Source organism: Mastacembelus armatus, chromosome 22 (assembly GCF_900324485.2).
Source record: "Mastacembelus armatus chromosome 22, fMasArm1.2, whole genome shotgun sequence".
In the NCBI taxonomy this organism is placed as follows: Eukaryota; Metazoa; Chordata; class Actinopteri; order Synbranchiformes; family Mastacembelidae; genus Mastacembelus; species Mastacembelus armatus.
The window spans coordinates 9,728,027-9,748,026 of NC_046654.1; the positions used below are offsets into that span (position 1 = coordinate 9,728,027).

The following is a 20,000-nucleotide window of genomic DNA, read 5'->3' on the forward strand; positions in this document are numbered from 1 at the left end:
TTGACAAAAACTACAGGATCAGATTTAAAGCGCGCAGGCGAAGGTATCGACGCGTGCTCGCACTCTGCCACAGAGAGCTGACAGCCATGCGAATCATTAATTTTCTTGATCAGAAACAGGTAAGGGCTTAATTTTCCAAATTGCCCACCGGAGCTGCTGAAGCGCCCTCTGGGTTCCGCCTCCAACATGCGTTGCCACTGGTAACGCGGAGGGGAAGGGGCGGGATTTCAGCGAGAAGAGCCAATGGCAGAGCAAAGAGGCGTCGATTGACGCCGTGGCCGCTCCCAATCAGCGCGTTTGACCCGCCTCTGTCGCATGCCCAGCCTGCTGCCTATATAAACCACACTGACAGCTTAGTAGCCCAGTCTGGTCGCTGATCGTCTGGAAAAATCAGGACTTAAAGAAGCAAGAAATCGACACAATCAAAGCCTCTCGCTGAACCCAACTCTGACAAAATGAAAGCAATAAGCCCAGTGCGGTCCTTCCGGAAAAACAACGCGAATTTATCAGAGCACTCCTTGGGAATCTCTCGGAGCAAGACCCCGGTGGATGACCCGCTCAGCCTGCTGTACAACATGAACGACTGCTACTCCAAGCTGAAGGAGCTGGTGCCCAGCATCCCCCAGAACAAGAACGTCAGCAAGATGGAAATCCTGCAGCATGTAATCGACTACATCCTGGACCTGCAGATTGCGCTGGACTCCAGTGTCGCACTAACCAGCCTGCATCACCCAGCGCGACCGGGGCAGGCGCCATCCAGGACCCCTCTGACCACCCTCAACACAGATATCAGCATCTTGTCATTACAGGTAATTACACCGTAACCAAACGAGTATCTTAATTGGAAAACGACAGCCTGGTGTGTTGTGAGAGCTGTTTTAGTGTTTTGCTTTTTTTGTATCAGTGCGCATAGGCAGTTCCCCCTTTGTAACCTTTGCGTAACTCGCACAAAATGGCTTGTTGGAAAAGAAAATGGCATTTTTCTTTCCTTCTTTTGTTCAGAATCAGATGGGGGAAGAGATTCGACCTACATAACACTGCTGCAACACCAGGCACCTCAGTCGGATGCTGCGTAAAGAATTAACATTTGGTCCGTTTGTTTGTTTGTTTGTTTTCAGTCCCCGGAGTTGCCATCAGAGCTGATGACAGATGACAGCCGGACTCTGCATCGTTAAAGCGGTAAGTAGGCTGTCCTCATGTCTGCTGCTGCATTCTGTCCAGGGCTTTTTAGGCTCCGCTACAGCCTGTCTCCCAGTCTGCTGGAGCAGAATGAGCTAGAATTACCATTTACCAATGCATTTGTTTCCCACTAATGTGGTCGTCGTCTCACGTCGCTGTAATGCTCCCAATATGTTGCTTTTTTTTTCTGCACGAGAATGCACCGCAACACTACAGGGCGTCAGTTCTGACGAGGCACGGACAGCTGGCTTGACTTCAATCCAAATTTAATCGCAATATAAATATATATTTAAAAGCAATTTGCAATAGAGGCTTGAAAATCCGACATTTAAATTTTTTTTTTTTTTTTTTTTTTTTTTTAGTGTCTCAAACAAACATCACACCGTGGGGCTCCTCCAGGACTGGAGCTGACCCAGATCTAAAGATTTATTGCATTAATCAAATAGTTCTGCGACTCCTCAGATGAGTCCAAAGACATTTTGCTGGCACCTATTTTCTTTTTTTTCCACACTGGAGTTCAGTGGAATCAAAAGATATTCGCTCCAGGCTGCTTTCGTTACTGTATAGAAGTAGCAGTCGTCAGGGTTGTATTATAGCCTCTTGTGTCTATAATGAAGAGCATCTGCAACAGGAAAAATAATGGCTGTTTGGATTACTGCTACTACGATGTCTGCACATAATTGGTACAAGAAGTGGGTAGGCGCCAGCTGAGCGGCAATTACGCTGATTCTTCCCCAGATTGTAGGCTGAAGTTGTGCGAGAAGCGCGCGTCCTCCCTTCTGTGTGTGTGTGTGTGTGTGTGTGTGTGTGTACATCTGGAGCGCAGGGTTTGCTTAGTATTGGGAGTGTTTGGTTAAATGTTAAAAACTGCGGCTTCCTCTCTGGCGCCAGTCTGTCCGGATCTCTGCCCTGTTTGCATTTTCTAAACACGCCTCTCTTTCTCAATCTTTTGCAGGTGTTTGGTCAAGACGCAAAAACACACATATATATATACACATACACACAGACAGACAGGACCTGGGGAGCAGGACTTCCACCACCCCTCCCCACCTCCAACCTCTGTCCTCCAGGCCTGGAATTTTCTTTTTTTTTAATTTTTTTTTTTCTTCTGACGCTGAAATCAAGAGACTTTTGCTTATTATGGGACAATCTTATGTGATGTGTTTTCTGTTTGGACACTTCATTATTATTTAACTTAAAAGACTTTTTATTTGTGGGTCCTTTCTGGAAATGGAAGGCGCGTTATATTCCCGACAGTGGGAGGAAAAAACGAGATTATTGTCACAAGGATTATTCCCCCCCCCTCCCCTTCACCCTTGTCCCTCTCCTTGTTGAAGTCTTCGCTTTTTTTGCGGAGGTGGGAACGTGAATAGAAAAGACAACTTGGTTAGTTACTGTAAAAAGTTTAGTCTTGTCTTGTCAGAAATGTTGGCACATGAAGGACTGGACGTTGTTTTAAAAAGAAAAAAAGTTAAAATGAACGAATGAAACCTTGTGAACTCTTATCGGGGAGTTTATCTTGTATAGTTGCAGGAATTTGAAACTTCTGCAAAGTGTAATGTTGTACCTAATTATGCTGAAACTTTTTATAAAAGTAATGTAAATTGTACCTTTTTTTTATACAAAAATAAATCAAAAACGCAATGTGGACATGTTTTGATTTGGGGGAAGGCCTACAGGTTTTGGGGGTGGTGATGGTGGTGAGGGTGAGGGTGAGGCTCCAGTGTTGGTGTCAGTGCCATCAAATCAGTGCGCAAAATGTTTCCCAGCTGCGCGTCCAGCTGAATTTAAGCGTATAGACGTGACTGCGCTCTACACACACCGAGCATGTGACGCACACCCAAAAACAAATCCAACAACAAAGTGTCCTAATCAGGGCTGCAGAATGTGAGCTATAACGGTCTATGCGTCAAAGTAAACGTTATTTAGGACGCAGTGACTTCACTTTTACTTTCCCCACATGCTTTGTAAAATAAATGGGATTAAATGCTTTGGCGTGACAGCCTGAGCCATTAAAGCGCTGGGCTGTAAGTTACTGTGTTTTTAATTAAAGTGGACAGTTTAACTTGAGGTGATGCTCTGCCTTATTGGTTCATTAGAGCAGTGATTCTAAAATGTCTTATTAAAAAAAAACACTTTGAGCCTGTGTTGCTTTCCGTTTCCAAATGCACCTTTTTTTTTTTTTTTTAAAAAAAGGTTTTTTCCGTCATCCGACAGGTCAAATTGCCCTGGTGTGTTTTATTTTAAGCAGTGGGAACACCTAGAGGAGAGTAAATTTACTGCTTGTTGCCAAAACATGACCAGGTAACATGAACACGGTCAAAAAGTGTGTGCTCGTGAGATAATTGAATTATTATTGAGGGTGACTTCTGCAATTTCTCTTTAGGTTTAATGAATGAATTAATGAGTTAATCGACCTTACGTGCACTTCACTGGGACAAGGTATTGAGCACTGTAATGCAAAGGTGGCATCAATCACAGGAAGGTACAAATATCTGGGCTTCTGGGTGATGTAGTGTAGTGAGAACTTACCTGCTTTCAGAGGCTTCTCAGACATTTTCACAGCACAGACCCGCTCATTAGGAAACAGACCTACATCTGACGACTTTACCACAAGGATCACTTAATGGGATCTTTACTGATCGAGTGTGTAAGCTGTAGGAAAAAAAAAAAAGTCATTCTTTGTTACAACACATGAAATCTATCAAATGTCTAATTGAGACTAATCTACATGTAAATTGAAAGCTCCTAAAATCCTCCTCAAAGACCTCAGCAGGACCCCACAACCAACTCTGGGAGTGTCTGAGCTCAAGCTCTTACTCTCAGTAGATAAGACAGGTAGAGTCCGTGTCATCAGCCTGCAGCACGTTTGTATGGAAAGTGCGCCATCTATCGGACAATATCAATCCTTCATATGACACCATCCTGCATGTACCAGCGTTTCCCTTGAAATGCATTAGATTAAATATTAAAGTTATTTACCAGCTACATTCTACTCTAAAAAGATTCACTGTAGAAACTGCTGGTTTTCCTACAAGAAGGTGCAGACAAGACAAATTAATTTCAATAAAATGTTTAATGGGTCACTACATGTTTCACGAAGAATCATCACCAGTCGAGCACATGCACATTTTTTTTTTATATCACAAAAACTACCAACAACTCACAGTGTGACTCTACATTACCATCTATTCGAAATATTTTAACTACCAAACAAGACACCGCACACACAAGCGCTGACATCAGCTATTTCAGTCGTCACTGCATTTATAAAAACCAGATTTCTTTCCTGCTGTGTGTGATGTCCACAGCACATAACACTCCTTCAGTAAATTCACCTTTTCCACAGTACAGCACCACATTCACGACACAGAGAGATTCATTTTGTAACTATCCAAACACATGAGACAGCAAACAGCCTCCTAACACAAGAATGACATTAAAGCGCTACTTTTGATTCACAGCAACACTTCCTACAGTTTCTTCCTAACAGCAGAACACGGATCTACTCTAACATCAACAGTGTGGTTATCTCTACCGACACCAGGACCAACAGCCTACATCCCTCTCAGAATAACGAGCAGCGCCTCAGAGGACACTCTCCCTCTCATCTCCCAGGCTGATGGAGCGCAGGTTCTGGTTGCGGATGGCGGTGGCTGTGGTGTTGGCGGTGCCGCTGCTGCTGCCGGGGGTGATGATGACAGCTGGTGAGATGTCGATGCTGGAGTGGCGGGTGTTGGACTCTTTGCCTGTGATGTTAGCTTGCTGCTGATGACTGTTGTTGGTGTTAGTGTTGATGGTGCTGTCAGTGGGGCTGCTCGTGTTGTTATTCAGGGTGGTGTTGCTGGCTGTGCGGTTGAGGTTGCTGACGCTGCTCGACGGCCACCCTTCATCTGGGCTGCTGGCCATTAGGCTGGCCTCAGAAGGAGCCTCTGAGCAGATGGACATGCGGGCCATGGTGGTGTCCTGCAGGCCACTCAGGCTGCTAGGGAGGGGGCTTCTCTTCTTCACTACACCCTCCAGCTCCAGTTCAATTAAAGTGGGGTTCAGGGCTTCTCCCTCTTTGTCAGCATCTCCTTCAACCTCCTCCAGGGAGCGGTCCGAGGAGCTGTCACTGGACCGCATCCCTGAGTCGGACGAGTCCTTCTTATCCAGGAGGATGTCGGTGAGGAAGCCAGGCTTGGTCAGGAGCCGAATGGGCTGGGAGATTCGGTGGGATGACGGACCAGCTATTTCCTCTTTGTGGAGGAGAGGTGTAGTATTGTCAGCTTCTTCTGGGCCTGAGTCGTCATCATTGGGCAGCTTGTGGTAGTATGACCCAGTTGTCTTCTTCCTGCAGACTGGAGTCCTGGAGGCCGAACTGTGGTCCAGCCTCTCATCCTCTTCACTGATGGGGTCTAGTGAAGGGGCATCGGTCCCTGAGGCGAAGTCTGTGGCGTCACCAGTCTTGGAGCCTCTCTTGGTGAAAGGCTTGCGGCTGTCTTGGTCAGCTCCTTCCTTGGCCTGAGGAGTGGGAAGAGGATTCAGTGAGAACATGAAAATATACAGGATCCTGTGCTATTGGCTGAGAGGCCTCTGAAGAGGAGATTCCTGTCTCTTCTTCATGTGCCAAGAGAAATAAATAGTATAAGCCAATAATTAAGAAACACAAGAAAGCAGTGATTTCCCCTTTCCCAGCGCAGAATAAGACTTTTGCTGTTGCAGACCAGAGAAATACAACAAGTAAAACAACATAACATACAGACTATCCTTTAAATGATGTCCGCATGCGTTAAAAGTTATTTTCCTGTAATGTGACAGTGGAAGTTACGCTATCGGTGACAAAACTGTGACGGTGTACTTGTGACTGTACACCCACCCCTTTGTCCTCTGAGCTGGCAGCCTGAAGGAACTGTCCAGGGTGGGACTGCAAGGGCCGCTCTCCCCCACTGCCGGACATCTCCAGCTGGGCCATCTGAGCGATGTACTCCCTGTAGGCATCATGATACTCAGCCTGCTGCTTGTCTGTCAGCTTGCAGATGTCATTCGAGGATTCCTGGGAGTTGAGGCTGGACATGCTTGAAGTGCGGTGATTTGCCACCTGACAAGACAAAAAAAGACTTGGGCTGGTTTGCAAACATCCGCTAGTTTGTTAAAGAATAAACTGCTCTGTGGTTTTAGTGGGTTAACCCAGAGTACAGGACACCTAAATATAATAAATAGAAAAATGTGGCAGTTATAATAGCATTTATTAAAATAATGTGTTAGAGTTGCATTAGTAACCAAGGAAATATTCAGAGTATGAGAATTGGATACAGTGAAAAAGTTACTGGCAAAGAGTGCAGACAGAGTGGTAATGAAAGCTGTGGTGTGTTTTCAGTGTTGGATAATTTGAATTTGAAACAGATCACAAAGTGAGATCATATAAAATAGCAGTGGAGCCAGCTGCCTACGTGTGAGTGTTTGCGCGTGTCTCAGAGATTTTGCAAATTGGGAATAGGGAAGGTGAAAATAACGAACAGGGGGCCCCTCAACACCTTTTGCTGCACTGTATGTATGTGTGCGTGTGTGTGTGTGCGCACGTGTATTTTTAATTCTGCTATGTTGAAGAGCACCATAAGCTTCCTCTGCTGTTCTCTTTTCTCGCTAAAAACCACATCAATGTGAAACCTCTGTGGTCACCAGCATGCTGGCTAATTCAGTGCTTGGTGCAAAGGACGCGTGGCCATTTGACAGTTTGGGCTGTGTGACCTTGTGATCCCATACACATGTATGCTTACACCAGCCACTTTTACACTTCTTATCTCTTTTGCACATGTAAATATGGCTGAGTACATAGCATACATGTGTGATCATATCTGCTGTTGTGGTATATTCACGATGAGCTCTTGACAGGAAGACTGACCGGCCAGTGCGAGTTGTTGCTATGTTTTGGAATCTCCTCCAGCCCTGCTCCACTGAGCTCCTCGAAGCTGAGGTTGAGGCTGAAGGCTGCTGCTTCATGCTGGGCCCTCCCTGAGCGTTTGCTGGGTTCCCCATGGTGCACGCTGCTACCCTGCTCGCTAGCAGCTCGGGACTGATCCTGCACCAGAGCCTGGCTTTCAACATGACGTTGCTCCATCACCTGGAAAAATATGTCACAGTTTAATACTTCAGACCAACTGCTTCGGGACACAGGGCTTGACTTTCAGGAGTCAATGATAAACATGTTCTTTGACAGCATGTAACGTACGAACTAAGTGTGTTATAGATCAGCGACAACAACAGCTTGTGAGAGGAGAGCAGTGAGCTGGTCGGTGCAAAGCAGAGCATTTCAGCTGTGCACTCCTCCCTGACAATAACCTCCCTTCATCCAGATATCAGTCAGCCATCTTGAACCAGATGGCTGCGCTGGCTGCGTCCTGGCAACACAACATTGGTTAATACAAGAAGCTGTAAGGCCACCGCACTTTCCAGCTGTTCCTGCGTGAGCTCTGCGTTGGATCTCCAAAAAAACATGACCAATATTGGGTTCTGGTTTGGTATTAAGAGGACAGACTAACATCTGATGAAGTGGAGTCAGCTACATGTGTTAGTGATTTCAGCCCCAGCTCAGCTGACTGGACTCCTGGCTGCCTCACTAGCCCCCTTCTCGTAATATGGATTATAAAATCTCATATTCCAATATCTCAGTGTAGCACAAGATGTTGTATTATGAGATGCTGTCTTGCTGCTTTTTGGAAGCAAACTAGAGCTGACATGTATTAACAGGATGGACCTGTGAAGCATCAGAGTGAGGAGAATGTATGCTAATGTGAATCTATTTCAGGCCTTTATATTAGAGTAATGAAAAGGGTGGTTGCTATTGCCTGTGGACTGTACTTTCTCCACTAATGGCACAATTCTTTTGGTTTGACTCACCAAACAAAAATCTTTCTTTATCCCAACAGTACTGATCTGGAAACAGTATTAAAATAGGCTGTAATCCATATTAGACAGGAATTTAAAATCACCATTCCCCTGAAGAGCTGCCAGTCACCAAAGTTCATCTCCATCTCTTTCTTCAAATCGTCCAGGTTGCACTGAGACAGCACTCGGCCATTTATGTTAGCCTGCAATGGACAGGGAAGACACATACCAGTCTGCTCACTGTCTGACTGAATTTATTAAAGTGTAAAGTTCAATCGGCTCAAAAAGTACAGTAGTATAGTGTCTGTCTGTAGTCCAGAAGGAACTACGTGGGAGGAAGATGTCATACAAAGAGTATGGAAAGAAAACATCCAGTAAGCATGTGGAAAAGTAACAGAAATGGACCACCAGTCTGAAGATGCACCTTCTTTATTGTGGAGGTGTACTGGGGCAGCATACTGGGGTCGAGTCCATCGATCTGTTTGAGACGCTCACACACGGCATCAGTGCTCATAGAGCTGAGCTGGACCACAGGAGAGGCCTGTGTAAACACACACACACACACACACACACACACACACACACACACACACACACACACACACACACACACACACACACACACACACACACACACACACACACACACACACACATATATGAAACTGGAAAACAAATGACTTGTTCAGAGAGTTTTTGTATATGGGAGTTAAGGTTACCAGGGTAAATTGGACACTGTTAGAGCAACTCATCACTACCGACGGATTGATTAGAGCAAAACAAGCAGCAATTCCTGGCAAAGAGTGCAGGACACGCAGGCCTGTTACTGTCAGACATACAGAGGTGCAAAACCACAATCCAACACTGTATTTCTCTTCCTCAGTCACACAGTTTAAGTGTAAAAGTAAATATAGCTGCCAACCAATCCAAATACACTGTTACCTATGGTGTATTCTCACTGTATATGTGAGTATGTAAAGTGCGTACACGACACTTAAGGGATGGAGTCTGTAAGTCTGTGAGCTGAACCACACTGAAGCAGTGTGCCACGCAGCTACGAGGCTCTGATGTGACTAATACCAGCGGCCTGCTGATGCCGTCTAAGGCCACACAGACAGCCAACATGCCACCCCGCTGGCACAAAAACTAAACAAACCTCATCCACCCTCCTTCATCCCACTCTCCTGCCTTTCTTCTCTCATCCTTGCTCGTCTTTGTCAAGTCTCACTCTCGTTCCTTCCTTCGCTCCCTCCCTCCCTTCCTTCCTTCCTTCCTCTCAGCCTCCTGTACTGACCTCTTTCTGTTTTCCATTACTCTGTTTCTCTCCCCCATCTCTTCTTCCTGCTCCCTCCCTCATCATCTCCGCTCTCTCCCAGCTATTAACACCATTAAGACATGGCTTCAGACTAAACCCTCCAGCTTTGTTTCTGACTTCGAGGAAGAGGAGAGCAGAGCTTAGTCAGACTTTGAGTGGTTGTTAGACAAATAAATAAGCAGCTCACACACAACAGTAAACAATAGTAGGTGCCAAGTTTCTGTAGTGGTGGACAAGAGAAGTAAGACTGGCAATCAGGGAGTTTAACTACATGTTTATCTACACATGTTATGGGTTTTTCTCTGGAATGAAACTGTGTTAGTGATTCTAATGAACTACCACATGACCTTCAGTTATTTTTTTGCAGTGACATCTACGTGAGGAGTGTAAAACATCTCTTTCTATAGCATGCTCGGTAGCAATGAAACTAAGTGTTAGAGATAATGTAGAGATGGGTGGAGAAAGGGTTGGAGGTGTAAATAGCCATGAAACCAAAGTGTACCTGCTTTAATTTGTAAGGCATCGACTTTAAATGCTTCACAAGGAGACAAAAAGAAGCAGACAGACAAACAGTCAGGCAAAAATACACATGAACATTATTGTAATTATTATACAACTCAGGACTGTACCTGTGCAAAAAGGAAAGAGGCTGAAAAAATTCAGACTGGACAGAGAGACAAGCTGCACACATGTTGAAGTCATCATCAGGGGACAGGAGAAGCACTGACAACATACAGCACTGACATACAGACATTTATCTGCCTCACAGCAGGAGAGGAGATGGTTCCTCTACAGCAGCCGCACAGCCAGCCAGTCACATCAGACTGGAAAAGAGGAGGCTATTGGGAGTAGAATTATTAGACCTGAAGATTTTGTTTTAGCTGCAGTTGGTAGGATTTTACAGTCATAATCTTTGCAGGGAGAATGGACCAGGGATAAGACAGACAGACAGACAGACAGGCCAGTAAGAGAAAGAGACATCTCTCACTACTGTGCAGAAAAAGCAGAAGTTTTAACCCAGGGAGGGGTGTGAATATGACTCCTCGATTCAGACTGCGAGCGTGCGTTCTAGCGTGAGCAAAGGCGTAAATGTCTGTGGCTGTGTCTGCGTGTTTGGGTGAACCTCCCAGTGTGTGCGCGATAAGACTGTAATTACAGCTGGGTTGAGCTCAGGGCTGGGCAGAAGGATGGGGAAGAGGAAACAGAGCTCTGTGAGGGAGGAAGTGTCTTGGTAAGGAGATAAGCTCTACCAGCGCTGGGCTCATTGTCAGTGTGTGTGTGTGTGTGTGTGTGTGTGTGTTGCCAGCCCCAACAGTCGCTCTGATGATAATCCCGGCAGCCCAAGAAATCCATACTTGCGCTTTATATCAGCGAGGCAATTACACTGGGTTAGGCCTGCATACATATCCAAAGAGTCACACGCAAATGAGCGAGTGCGCACACACATCCACATTCACAAATCTGTAGAAATACAGGCATGCGTGAGCGCTGCACAAAGCGACTGAAGTGTGAACCAAAAAGGCATAAGATGGGCTAATGTACAGTGAAAATCCAGAATTGAAAGGATCTGAAAATTTATACTGTGGAGGAAAGGAGACAAAAAAGTAGGGGGAAAAAAATGAAACGGTTTAAAAACCGAAAGGGATTTTGAAGAATTGTACAGATGAAGACAAGATAGAGCGAAGGAACATTACCAACTAATCTATATTTAAATCTTTCATACAGCTCCTTTAAATGTTCTCTGGCAGTGCCTAGATAAGTGGCTTTGGTAAGCCAAAATCTCCTGAGAAGTATTATCAAATTCTTTTACTACTTTCTCTTAAACATGTAAATATCTGAGTGTAGAGATGTAGTTCTTTCCAATGCAACTCCATGCATTCTCTGGGTTAACAACACTTCTATGTCCATTTAAGAGAAAATGGGAACTGCTACTCTGCCACCATCAGTTAACTTTCTTCAGCATGCTATATTTACATATAGCATATTGCATTTACAAACACAATCTCTTAATAGATAAAGGGAGCTCATTGTCACACCGGATGCAGCTAAAGTATTTATTGCAAGTATTCGAGCAACCAAGTGTGATGGTATATTTATTCTGTCATTTATAATCAGCAACAAATGCATTAGCCATGCATTAAAACAACAAATGAGGTTTCAGCATAAGGCTAATGGGCTGAAAATGATGGACTGGATGTATATGTCCACACCCGGAGTCCTCCACGATTACACGTATATCTATGCAGTGTATGTACTAATGTGTCTGCTACTGTTAGTCAGGTTACCATGGTGGGGTCAGAGGGACAGGAGGGGAGACTTTCTCTGGCATCCTCTGCAATAACATCCTGACATGGACACAGAATGGAGACAAGGATTGTACATAGAAAGAAATGGCTGATGAAGATTGAGTTTATGATGGTTCAATTCATAGGATAACCTTCCACTTTACTCTGAGTCTGGGCTCAGAAAATGGGAAACAGTCCCCTTGGACAGTGGTTGGAGAATCATTGGGAGGTCAAGACCAAACATATGAAATCATAGCAAAGAGGGGGATAAAGGAAAGAAGTACAGGAGGTGAGAGAAAAGGAAGAGTTAACAAAAGAAAAGGCAGTTAGACCTTAGGGTATGTTCATGCAGTGGTCTGACACAATGGACCTCAGAGCATATTGAACACTGAGTGGCATATAATAACACTATATCATTAGTGTGAATCTTTGGAAGTTTAATTACAGTTTGAACATTGAAAAGAAAAAAAATGGAATGAGATCTCCCTTGAATGGTGCTGCGGGGAACACACTGCTCAAAGTAATTTAGATGACAGAAAGTTTTTAAAAGGAGATACAGTGAATCGTGAGCACAGTAATGGCTGCTTAAACATTCCATCAATCCAATTACACGGACAATGTTGTTGCATATTGTAACTACAACAACAAATGGTATGTCAGCTCAAGTGCAAGAGAAAAGCACGTTAAGTGCATTGATGTGCTACTTCTTTACTTACAAGTCCATTGGTGTCCTTAGGTTGACCGTGTAGTTTAATGGAAGGGCGCAAGGATGAGGGGACATGGTGGGAGTAATGCCGTGGCTGATGATACACATGATGAGGGAAATAAGGCTACGAAGGGGATGAAAGGAATGAGGAGAAGAGGATGGGGAGAGGAGAGGAGGTACAAACATATTGAAAATCATAAAATCATATGGGGAAACTCAGGCACACATATGACAAAAATGATATGGGGAAGAGATAACATTGCTAACTTCGCCAGTCCTGTTCAGTAAAGTGAAGTGCTTATTCAATAACTATGGGCATATGAAACACTACTAATAGCTTCAAAAAGTACTCAGGGACTACTGCAAAGCAGGTCATTGCAAGGCTACATTATGGTAATATGCAGAGGCTGGTGCAGCTAAATTCAGAAAGGGACATTTTTTATAAAAAGTGTTTGTGGTTGTGTGGATCAGTGAGTGTCAGGTTACAGAAGCCGTTTCTGTTAAATGGCAGCAAGTGATTCAAATTTTATTTTAGGCACTGGATGATTATTTTTTCACTTAAGTTATTCTACATCAATATGAACGTGTTAGATTCTAAACAGTACAAGGCTGGTTGTCATAACACCTGTCCCTGTTTTTTCTCACCCGGTTGTAGAAGGGGTGCTGGGGGCCAGTCATCCCGCTGAAGTAGGCACTGTGGGGCTGGGGAGGCAGGGGCCCAGGAAAGGAGCCTGTTGGGGAGCAGGCTGCAGAGAGCTGGCCATAACCTGACTGGGGACGGGGCACTGCCTCCTGCAGGGGCAGCGTGGGATAGGTCACTCCTCCCATGTTCATCTGCTCCCTGGCCGCACGCACATCTAAAAGAGGACAGAGCCGGAGGATGGGGGGAGAACAAGAGCCGGAGAGAAAAGGGACTGTTTATCTGCGATGCTGATGATCATGTCTTGGCGATGACTATAAAGCCCCTTAAGATCCACCCACACATCAATAATTTAACTTTATTTCATCATCTCTAGAGAGTTTAGACAGTTGTGGATCTGAAGAGAAAAATACATATCAAACAAATGAAGGACACAAGAGCAAAATTCCTTGATTCTTAAAACACTGTAGGGAATACACCAAGAACATTTTGCATGAACATGTTCTCCTTATCCAAAATAGGAGACAGACAACTAAATACTGGAAAGAAAATGAGAGCAGATGTTATGATCGCAATGACGGTCATCTGTGAGTTCTGTTCTAACTTTGATTTCTCTTACTCTCTTCGCAAAAACAAAGCAAACCATGTGAACTCATAGACACTATCTCATAAGTGCTTTGCCACAATTGTTTTCACATAAATCAATATAACTTTGAGAGGAGTCAAGCCAGAGCTGAGTAGGGAAATTTGGTAAAACCTCCCAAATTACAGTTAAATAAGCCCAGAGACAGAACAGAGTGGCTCTGTGTGGCTGGCAAGAAAGTAGGAACCAGAAACAGAAGCAGGCACCAGAATGTCTCCTGGTTATACAAGTGTCTGCTGAATGACACACTGAGTGAGACTTAATCCAGCCTGTGAACACAATGGGGTCCTTATGATGTGAGTCAGGCTCAGGGGTGGGTATCACTGACAGCACTGCCCACTGGCTGGCCACAGGACACTGGGCACCAAGTACCGACAGGCCACAGAGGGAATGTAGGGAGCGGGATGACTGGGCAGGAGCGCTGCTCAGCTTCCGCTCTCAGGGGACATGTGTGGTGATGAGAAACACCTACACACTTTTGAGCAAACACACAAATAAACACCTGTTTCACGGATATGTACAGTATACACACTTGTACGAAAGGAGTCCTGTAGTCACAGACTGGACATCTGGTTGTAGCGCTTGGTCAGCTGCGCCCTTCATGACTCAACCTTAGCTTAATGGAACAGACAGTGTGTGTGTGTGTGTGTGTGTGTGTGTGTGTGTTCAGTGGTCTCATAACACTATGATGCAGCAGCTTCACACTAGGCATCATTGACACTCCTGTATAGGCTGAATGGACGCTGACGCACAGTAGCTAAAGTACAGGCTTACAGTATTACATCACTGTAACTACAAACTGTGAAATTTGGTGCAGCAGTACAGGCAGATTGGTGACAGCAAGTGAAAATATTGTCCTGATCCCTCAGTGCTGCAGTGAAAACCTGGTCGACATTTGATTGTTTGGAAATGAGAAGCAAGCTGTGGGTTTCTGAGAGTCCCTGCAGTGGGTGATTTTAGAGCAGACCCTCCTGTAATGTTATGAGTAATGTCTCTGCCAAATGAGCTGGCAGTGATTTCAACACATCACATAGAGGACAGTTCTCTCTGTGCCACTGAATACTGAATCCTTTTATGCACTTTAGACACAACTGTATGATTAGCCTCTTTCTCTCACATATAAAAAGTTGCAGACAAGACATATGATAATAAAATAAAAATATGAAAACAATATCATCTTGAGATAAAAGAACTTGCTAAAAGATAAATGATGTTTATCATCCACATGTTGAGATACCTGTTAATACCTAAATATCTGTTCTCACAACATGTACAGATTTTTAAATAAGTCGAACATTAAAAATATCCAAATACAGCACTCATTTCAGAATATCAAAACCAAAGAGTCTTACAGGAATACAAATGTACAGAGGTTTCTATGATAGGATATTCAATGATTGAATGAGCGATGTGACGTGATTACAACTAAAACATCTCCATGACAACTGAGCAACTTCACTCACTGAGGAAGGCCATGGTTCAAAGCTTCAGAGAGAAGCTGGACCTTGTCCTCAAATTTATTTTCATTAACCTGCTGTTTTAGACATCAAGAATGAACCAGCATCCTCATTATGCTACAGCCTTCACAGTAATCAGGCCTCAACAGAACTCAGAAGGCTATGGGAGACTTTGACATGTTACACTACACTCTAGCACTTTTGTTGAAGTGCCACATAAGACCTGTAGAATCTACACAATGTGCAATGAATCTGTTGGTGGCCTGTGGCTGCCAACACCATTTTATGAAATTTTTTTCTCAGTTCTTTACCATCTGTACAATATATAGTGTATGCAAACCTGCAATTATTTCCCTGAGCTTAGGGTCCAGGTTGACTGTGCAGGGGAGGAACATCTCCACATCCCTGGCAGAGAGGACAGGCGTCCTGGAGGAGAGAAAGACTTCAAAGCTGCGGATGTCTCCATCAATCTCCAGCAGCGGCTCCACATCCTTTGTGGTGGGGATGCTTTTGGAGATTCTTCAGACAGAAAAGAAAAAGAGAATAAGGTGCTAAATCCACTCATCATGTCAATTATTTTACATATATTAGTCCTTGATTTCAACGCTATTTTGTTGTTGGATCTTAGGGTCTTCAAAGACAGTAAATGAAAAATAAAAAAAAAAAGAAAATACGTTACTTTTAGAAGAATTTTCCAACTCTTCACTGAGGAAAATCAAAGGGCTGTAAAGGACAACTCTATAAATTATGAAGCCCTATTGACAATTGAAAAATATGTCAACATGCAGTTTACACTAAGCTCTGACTTGTACATTTGAAGCAGTAAACACAAAGCATCACATTCTGGTAGAAAAGAAAAGAGGAAATAGCAAACAGTACTGTTAAGATTGAACAGATATACAACGGTCATCATCATCATGAGAACAGAAAGATAACTGGATTTAGAGAAGGCAAGATAGTAAAAGGGGAGTATGTTTGAGGAGAGATAGACTGAGGGATGTTATCTTTTCTCAGCAGAGGAGGAAACCTGAGAAGATGACAATCAGGGTAATTTAGCAAGCGCCAGACGGAAGCACATCATGATGCACTGCTACAGTTAATATGATGTTTGTTATCACAGGCTTTAAGTAAACACCATGTTTGGAGATTGTTACAGCTCATGGAATACCAACTTTAAACATTATTTTAAAACTGCACCAACAGTATAAAAGGAAGCTTAAGCCAGCATCTGTTAAACAATGATTAATAAATATGAATACCGGCCTGTGTTTTGAGGTACAAAGTCTGATTCTAGTTGCACAAGGCTGAAAAAGATATTGACTCTGGGACAGACAGAGACAGGCTGGGGCTACGAGGGAGGCAAACAGCAACAACCCAGAGCAATCAGTGCATCTCGTTAATCCCATCATTCAGACATGAAAATATGAAGCTCTGAGTGACTTATGACACCGGTCATTCATCACCCAAATGTGCCACTCTTATCAGATGAATGAGGAGACAGCAGTGGGGGGCAGACATTTTTCTCATGTCTGCCTCAATTTCTCATCCAAACTCATCTTCCTCACTCTTCTTTTCTCATCTTTTTCTCAGTAGATGCTCTTCTCTCCCTACATTCAGCTTAAACCTCTCTCAGATCGCCCTGGATTCACCTCCTCATACATCACCCAGTCTGTGGGCTGGTGTGCTCTGCTGAGAACATAGGCTGATGAGTTGGGTTTTTCCCTGGGCCCTCTCTGTTTGAGAGTGAAAACAGGCAGGCCTTTCTGTGACTTGATTTGGATGATTAGTACCACTGCTACAACATGCTAGCTGAGTCAGGGTGAGGTCAGTATCTGGCCAGAGCTCAACAAAACACACTGTTAGCTAATAATACAAACTACCAGTTAACATAATCCAGTTACTATATTGGCTGAAATGTCCCAAATATGCCTAAACCAGTGAGGGTACTGGTGGACAGAAACAAAGCAACAAAGGTTACATTATTTCCAGTTTTGGATTTTAGATTATACTCCTTCCAAGAATGCTTACAGTAAGTGAACAGGTAGGGGTCCATTTTTTTGCTCAAGGACATTTTGACAGGACAGATGGTTGGTGATGGACGCAAGGTCACAGGTTCAAACCCTGGAACAGCCTTGTGGTTGCAAGATGTCTCCAGCCAAATGTACACGTCTGGCAAGAAATGCAGAGATGGGGGTGTCCTAGAGCTGCATGTTGAGATGCTAAAAGCAAAAATGAGTAACTTTGTGTAGATTGTATTGCCATAGATTGTCACCGCAAAGCTGTGACTCATTTTGCAGCACGTGCCAAAGTCCAAAAAGGAAAAAAAAAAAAAAAAGTGGCAATATTTTTGACACAAAATTTTTGCATCTCATCCACCTCTACACAATCATGCAGACTCACGTCAGGTGGGTCACCCTTAACCTCACCGTACCCACCCAACTGCCAGCACAGACACTTTCACTGATAGAAGAGAGAACAGGCTGTGAGCCGGGAGGACACAGAGGCACAGCTGGGCTCCAGTGGACAAAGCCCTCTCAGTTTTTTCCTCCATTAGAACCTTTAACAAGAATTAAAAGGTCGAGAAAACTCCATGTTGGCACTCAGATGAACCCCACTCATGTAACCTTTGCTTGGGAGGAAGAGTTGGACTCTGAAGGCACAGATGTTACCTGTGTCCACACACACCCACACACAGACACCCCCACACACACGCACGCACACACACACACACACGTGCGCGCGCGCACACACACACACACACACGTGCGCGCGCGCGCGCACACACACACACACACACACACACACACAAACAGCACCGATGCCTGGCACCAGTGTTGATTCAAATAATGACAAAAACAGCTGTGTAATGTCCAACACAGACACCTGGGCAGCAAGTTTGGGAAATATTAAGGCACAGACAAAGGGTGGAGTGTGAATGTACAAGGACATCAACAGCTACAGCTAGCAGCTATGGCTACAGCAGTTGTTTGGTTCATTTTCCCATGAACTGTATTAACCCATATACAGACTGAGTGAAGCCTGTGCTTTTCCCCATTTCCAGCTGGCTTACTGCTGTTTATTTGTGGGCCCTTAGACACAGACCAACAGGAGCCAGTGACTCACACACAAACAGGGCACTTCCTTTTGCTATATAGAGAACACCCTCCAAAGACTTTCTAAGGAAACTTGAGTCTTTTTATAGGACCATTGAACATAGCTCACTGGTCATCACACAAGTTCTGTGGCAAAAGTGAGGACAAAGAATAAAAATTTAACACAAAGACTTATCAAGTCAAAATTATATCAATTAGGTATAAAAATTCATCCTTCACATGCTTTGCTCAGCACACGCCATCCAACAACAGGGCCATCCACTAAATTAGCTGAAATTGCTCAGATTTTGCTGACCTGCATGTTTGCTCTGGCGAGCTGTTGTACCATTGCAAACGTGGAATAGCCCAGACAGTGGTGAATTCCAAAGACAACTGGGCTGAGCTTTGTGAGAGGAACAAATCAAGGACATTCATCACTGATTTACACCCAGGCAGATGGATAGAAAAAGAGAAAGCGCAGAAGAGTTACAGGTCTAGTCCTGAGGCCTCCGGCTGAATGCTCCGATCTGTCTGCAGGACAAACACAGGTGAGGCTCACACTTCAACACCAGCCTTTTGAGATGACTGGCAAAGATCTGAGGGCACCAATCAGTGGGTCATTGATAAGGAGAATTCTACAAATGCAAGACAAGGAAAGAAAGAACAATGAAGAAAGGCCAGTTACCTGAATACCGATGAACCAACGGATTCATTAAGAGCGATTCTGGTCCACATGTTGAACTGCATGGTGTTACATAATAAACAGTGGCCATTAAATGACAACAGCAGTTCATCAATTAGGTTTAACCACTTTAAATGACATCCTTTGCAGTTAACTAACGATGAGTTATTGGCCTTGGCATTAAGCAATTGACACAAATCACTTCAGACTTAGTCATCCTCACAGTGAACAGACGACACGGACAAAATGAACAAAACCATTCTTATCAGCAATCAGATGCCAAATGACAAAATGGATGCTCGGGTTGGAGTGCCAAGGAAATCGTTGTGCTACTTTCAAGCAGACCAAGGATGAGTGAGATAAAGGCCGTCAGGCATCCCAGCAGGCATTCTGCACAATGAGCCCATTGACACGACCCAGCTTATAGCTGCAGCAGTACAGGCGCTTAGGCCCAGCTACTCTCTGTGTGGTGTGGCCACTGGGAGCTTTCTGAGCTTATCCAAATGCTAATAGGTTCCAAAGCTGACTGGAGCATAGCCTTTCTTCTCCTCTCAACCTCCCACATGCTGCAGCTGATGGGAACGAACAGAATTCTTCTCTCTATCCCTTCTGTCCTCCCTCTGGACACTGAAACTATGAATGTGCCACTTGACTTTGCTTTACAGCTGCCCTCTGTGCTTACGAATGACATGCGCGCACACGCCATAAAGAGGTGGTCTCACTGCCAAACATTTCCATAAAGGGGCCCAAAAACAGAGAGAAGCCTGCAGAACAGACAAACGCCTGTGCACATTGTGTTTGAGAAGCTCAAGAGTTTCAATGTCAGACACAGTGCCACCAATACAACAATGTGTGGGTGAAGAAGTTAACCAGGCCCGAGTCCGGCACATTCCTCCCCTGGTCAGAGCTGCTGGCACAGTGTCTGCCAAGCGCATGGATGAAACCAGTGAGGCTCTCACTGGGAAAACAATGGACAGGCAGACAGACCAGCAAGCTGGCGCGTGGACTCACAGCATCAATGCTGAGAGAGGTTATTGTTACAGTTGAAGCTGCCAAGCCCTCCACAACCCCAAAGGCGGGGGGCAAAATATGTTTTTACTTTAGATGACGCCATGTTCTTCGTCTCCTTAGAAT

The 20,000-nt window shown here is 44.4% G+C and overlaps 2 protein-coding genes across 5 annotated transcripts in view; one reads left to right on the top strand and one right to left on the bottom strand.

Annotated features, from left to right (window-relative positions):
* The first annotated feature begins 353 nt into the window (after positions 1 to 353).
* id2a (inhibitor of DNA binding 2a) lies at positions 354 to 2,823 on the top strand. Its single transcript, XM_026310016.1, has 3 exons — positions 354 to 809; positions 1,119 to 1,179; positions 2,135 to 2,823. Exons 1-2 carry the CDS (start codon positions 456 to 458, stop codon positions 1,173 to 1,175), a joined length of 411 nt encoding a protein of 136 aa, XP_026165801.1. The 5' UTR covers positions 354 to 455; the 3' UTR covers positions 1,176 to 1,179; positions 2,135 to 2,823.
* A 1,413-nt stretch (positions 2,824 to 4,236) lies between these two features.
* kidins220a (kinase D-interacting substrate 220a) overlaps positions 4,237 to 20,000 on the bottom strand; it is a 41,564-nt gene continuing 25,800 nt past the window's right edge. Inside the window, exons 23-31 of one of the 4 annotated variants that reach the window (XM_026299871.1) lie at positions 15,433 to 15,611; positions 12,998 to 13,209; positions 12,363 to 12,476; positions 11,647 to 11,706; positions 8,471 to 8,587; positions 8,151 to 8,249; positions 7,064 to 7,282; positions 6,038 to 6,259; positions 4,237 to 5,682 (exon numbers count right to left, since the gene is read on the bottom strand). In XM_026299871.1, coding sequence (XP_026155656.1) covers positions 4,768 to 5,682; positions 6,038 to 6,259; positions 7,064 to 7,282; positions 8,151 to 8,249; positions 8,471 to 8,587; positions 11,647 to 11,706; positions 12,363 to 12,476; positions 12,998 to 13,209; positions 15,433 to 15,611 — 2,137 coding nt within the window. In that variant the 3' untranslated portion in view covers positions 4,237 to 4,767. Of the gene's footprint in view, positions 5,683 to 6,037; positions 6,260 to 7,063; positions 7,283 to 8,150; positions 8,250 to 8,470; positions 8,588 to 9,863; positions 9,897 to 11,646; positions 11,707 to 12,362; positions 12,477 to 12,997; positions 13,210 to 15,432; positions 15,612 to 20,000 lie in introns of all 4 variants that reach the window. The other 3 variants (XM_026299865.1, XM_026299882.1, XM_026299890.1) reach the window with 3 other exon arrangements.

Bases quoted from the DNA above. Each gene is read 5' to 3' on its own strand.
- id2a (XM_026310016.1), top strand. From the start codon at position 456: ATGAAAGCAATAAGCCCAGTGCGGTCCTTCCGGAAAAACAACGCGAAT. The intron at 810-1,118 runs GTAATTACACCG...GTTTGTTTTCAG, and splicing joins TCAGCATCTTGTCATTACAG to TCCCCGGAGTTGCCATCAGA.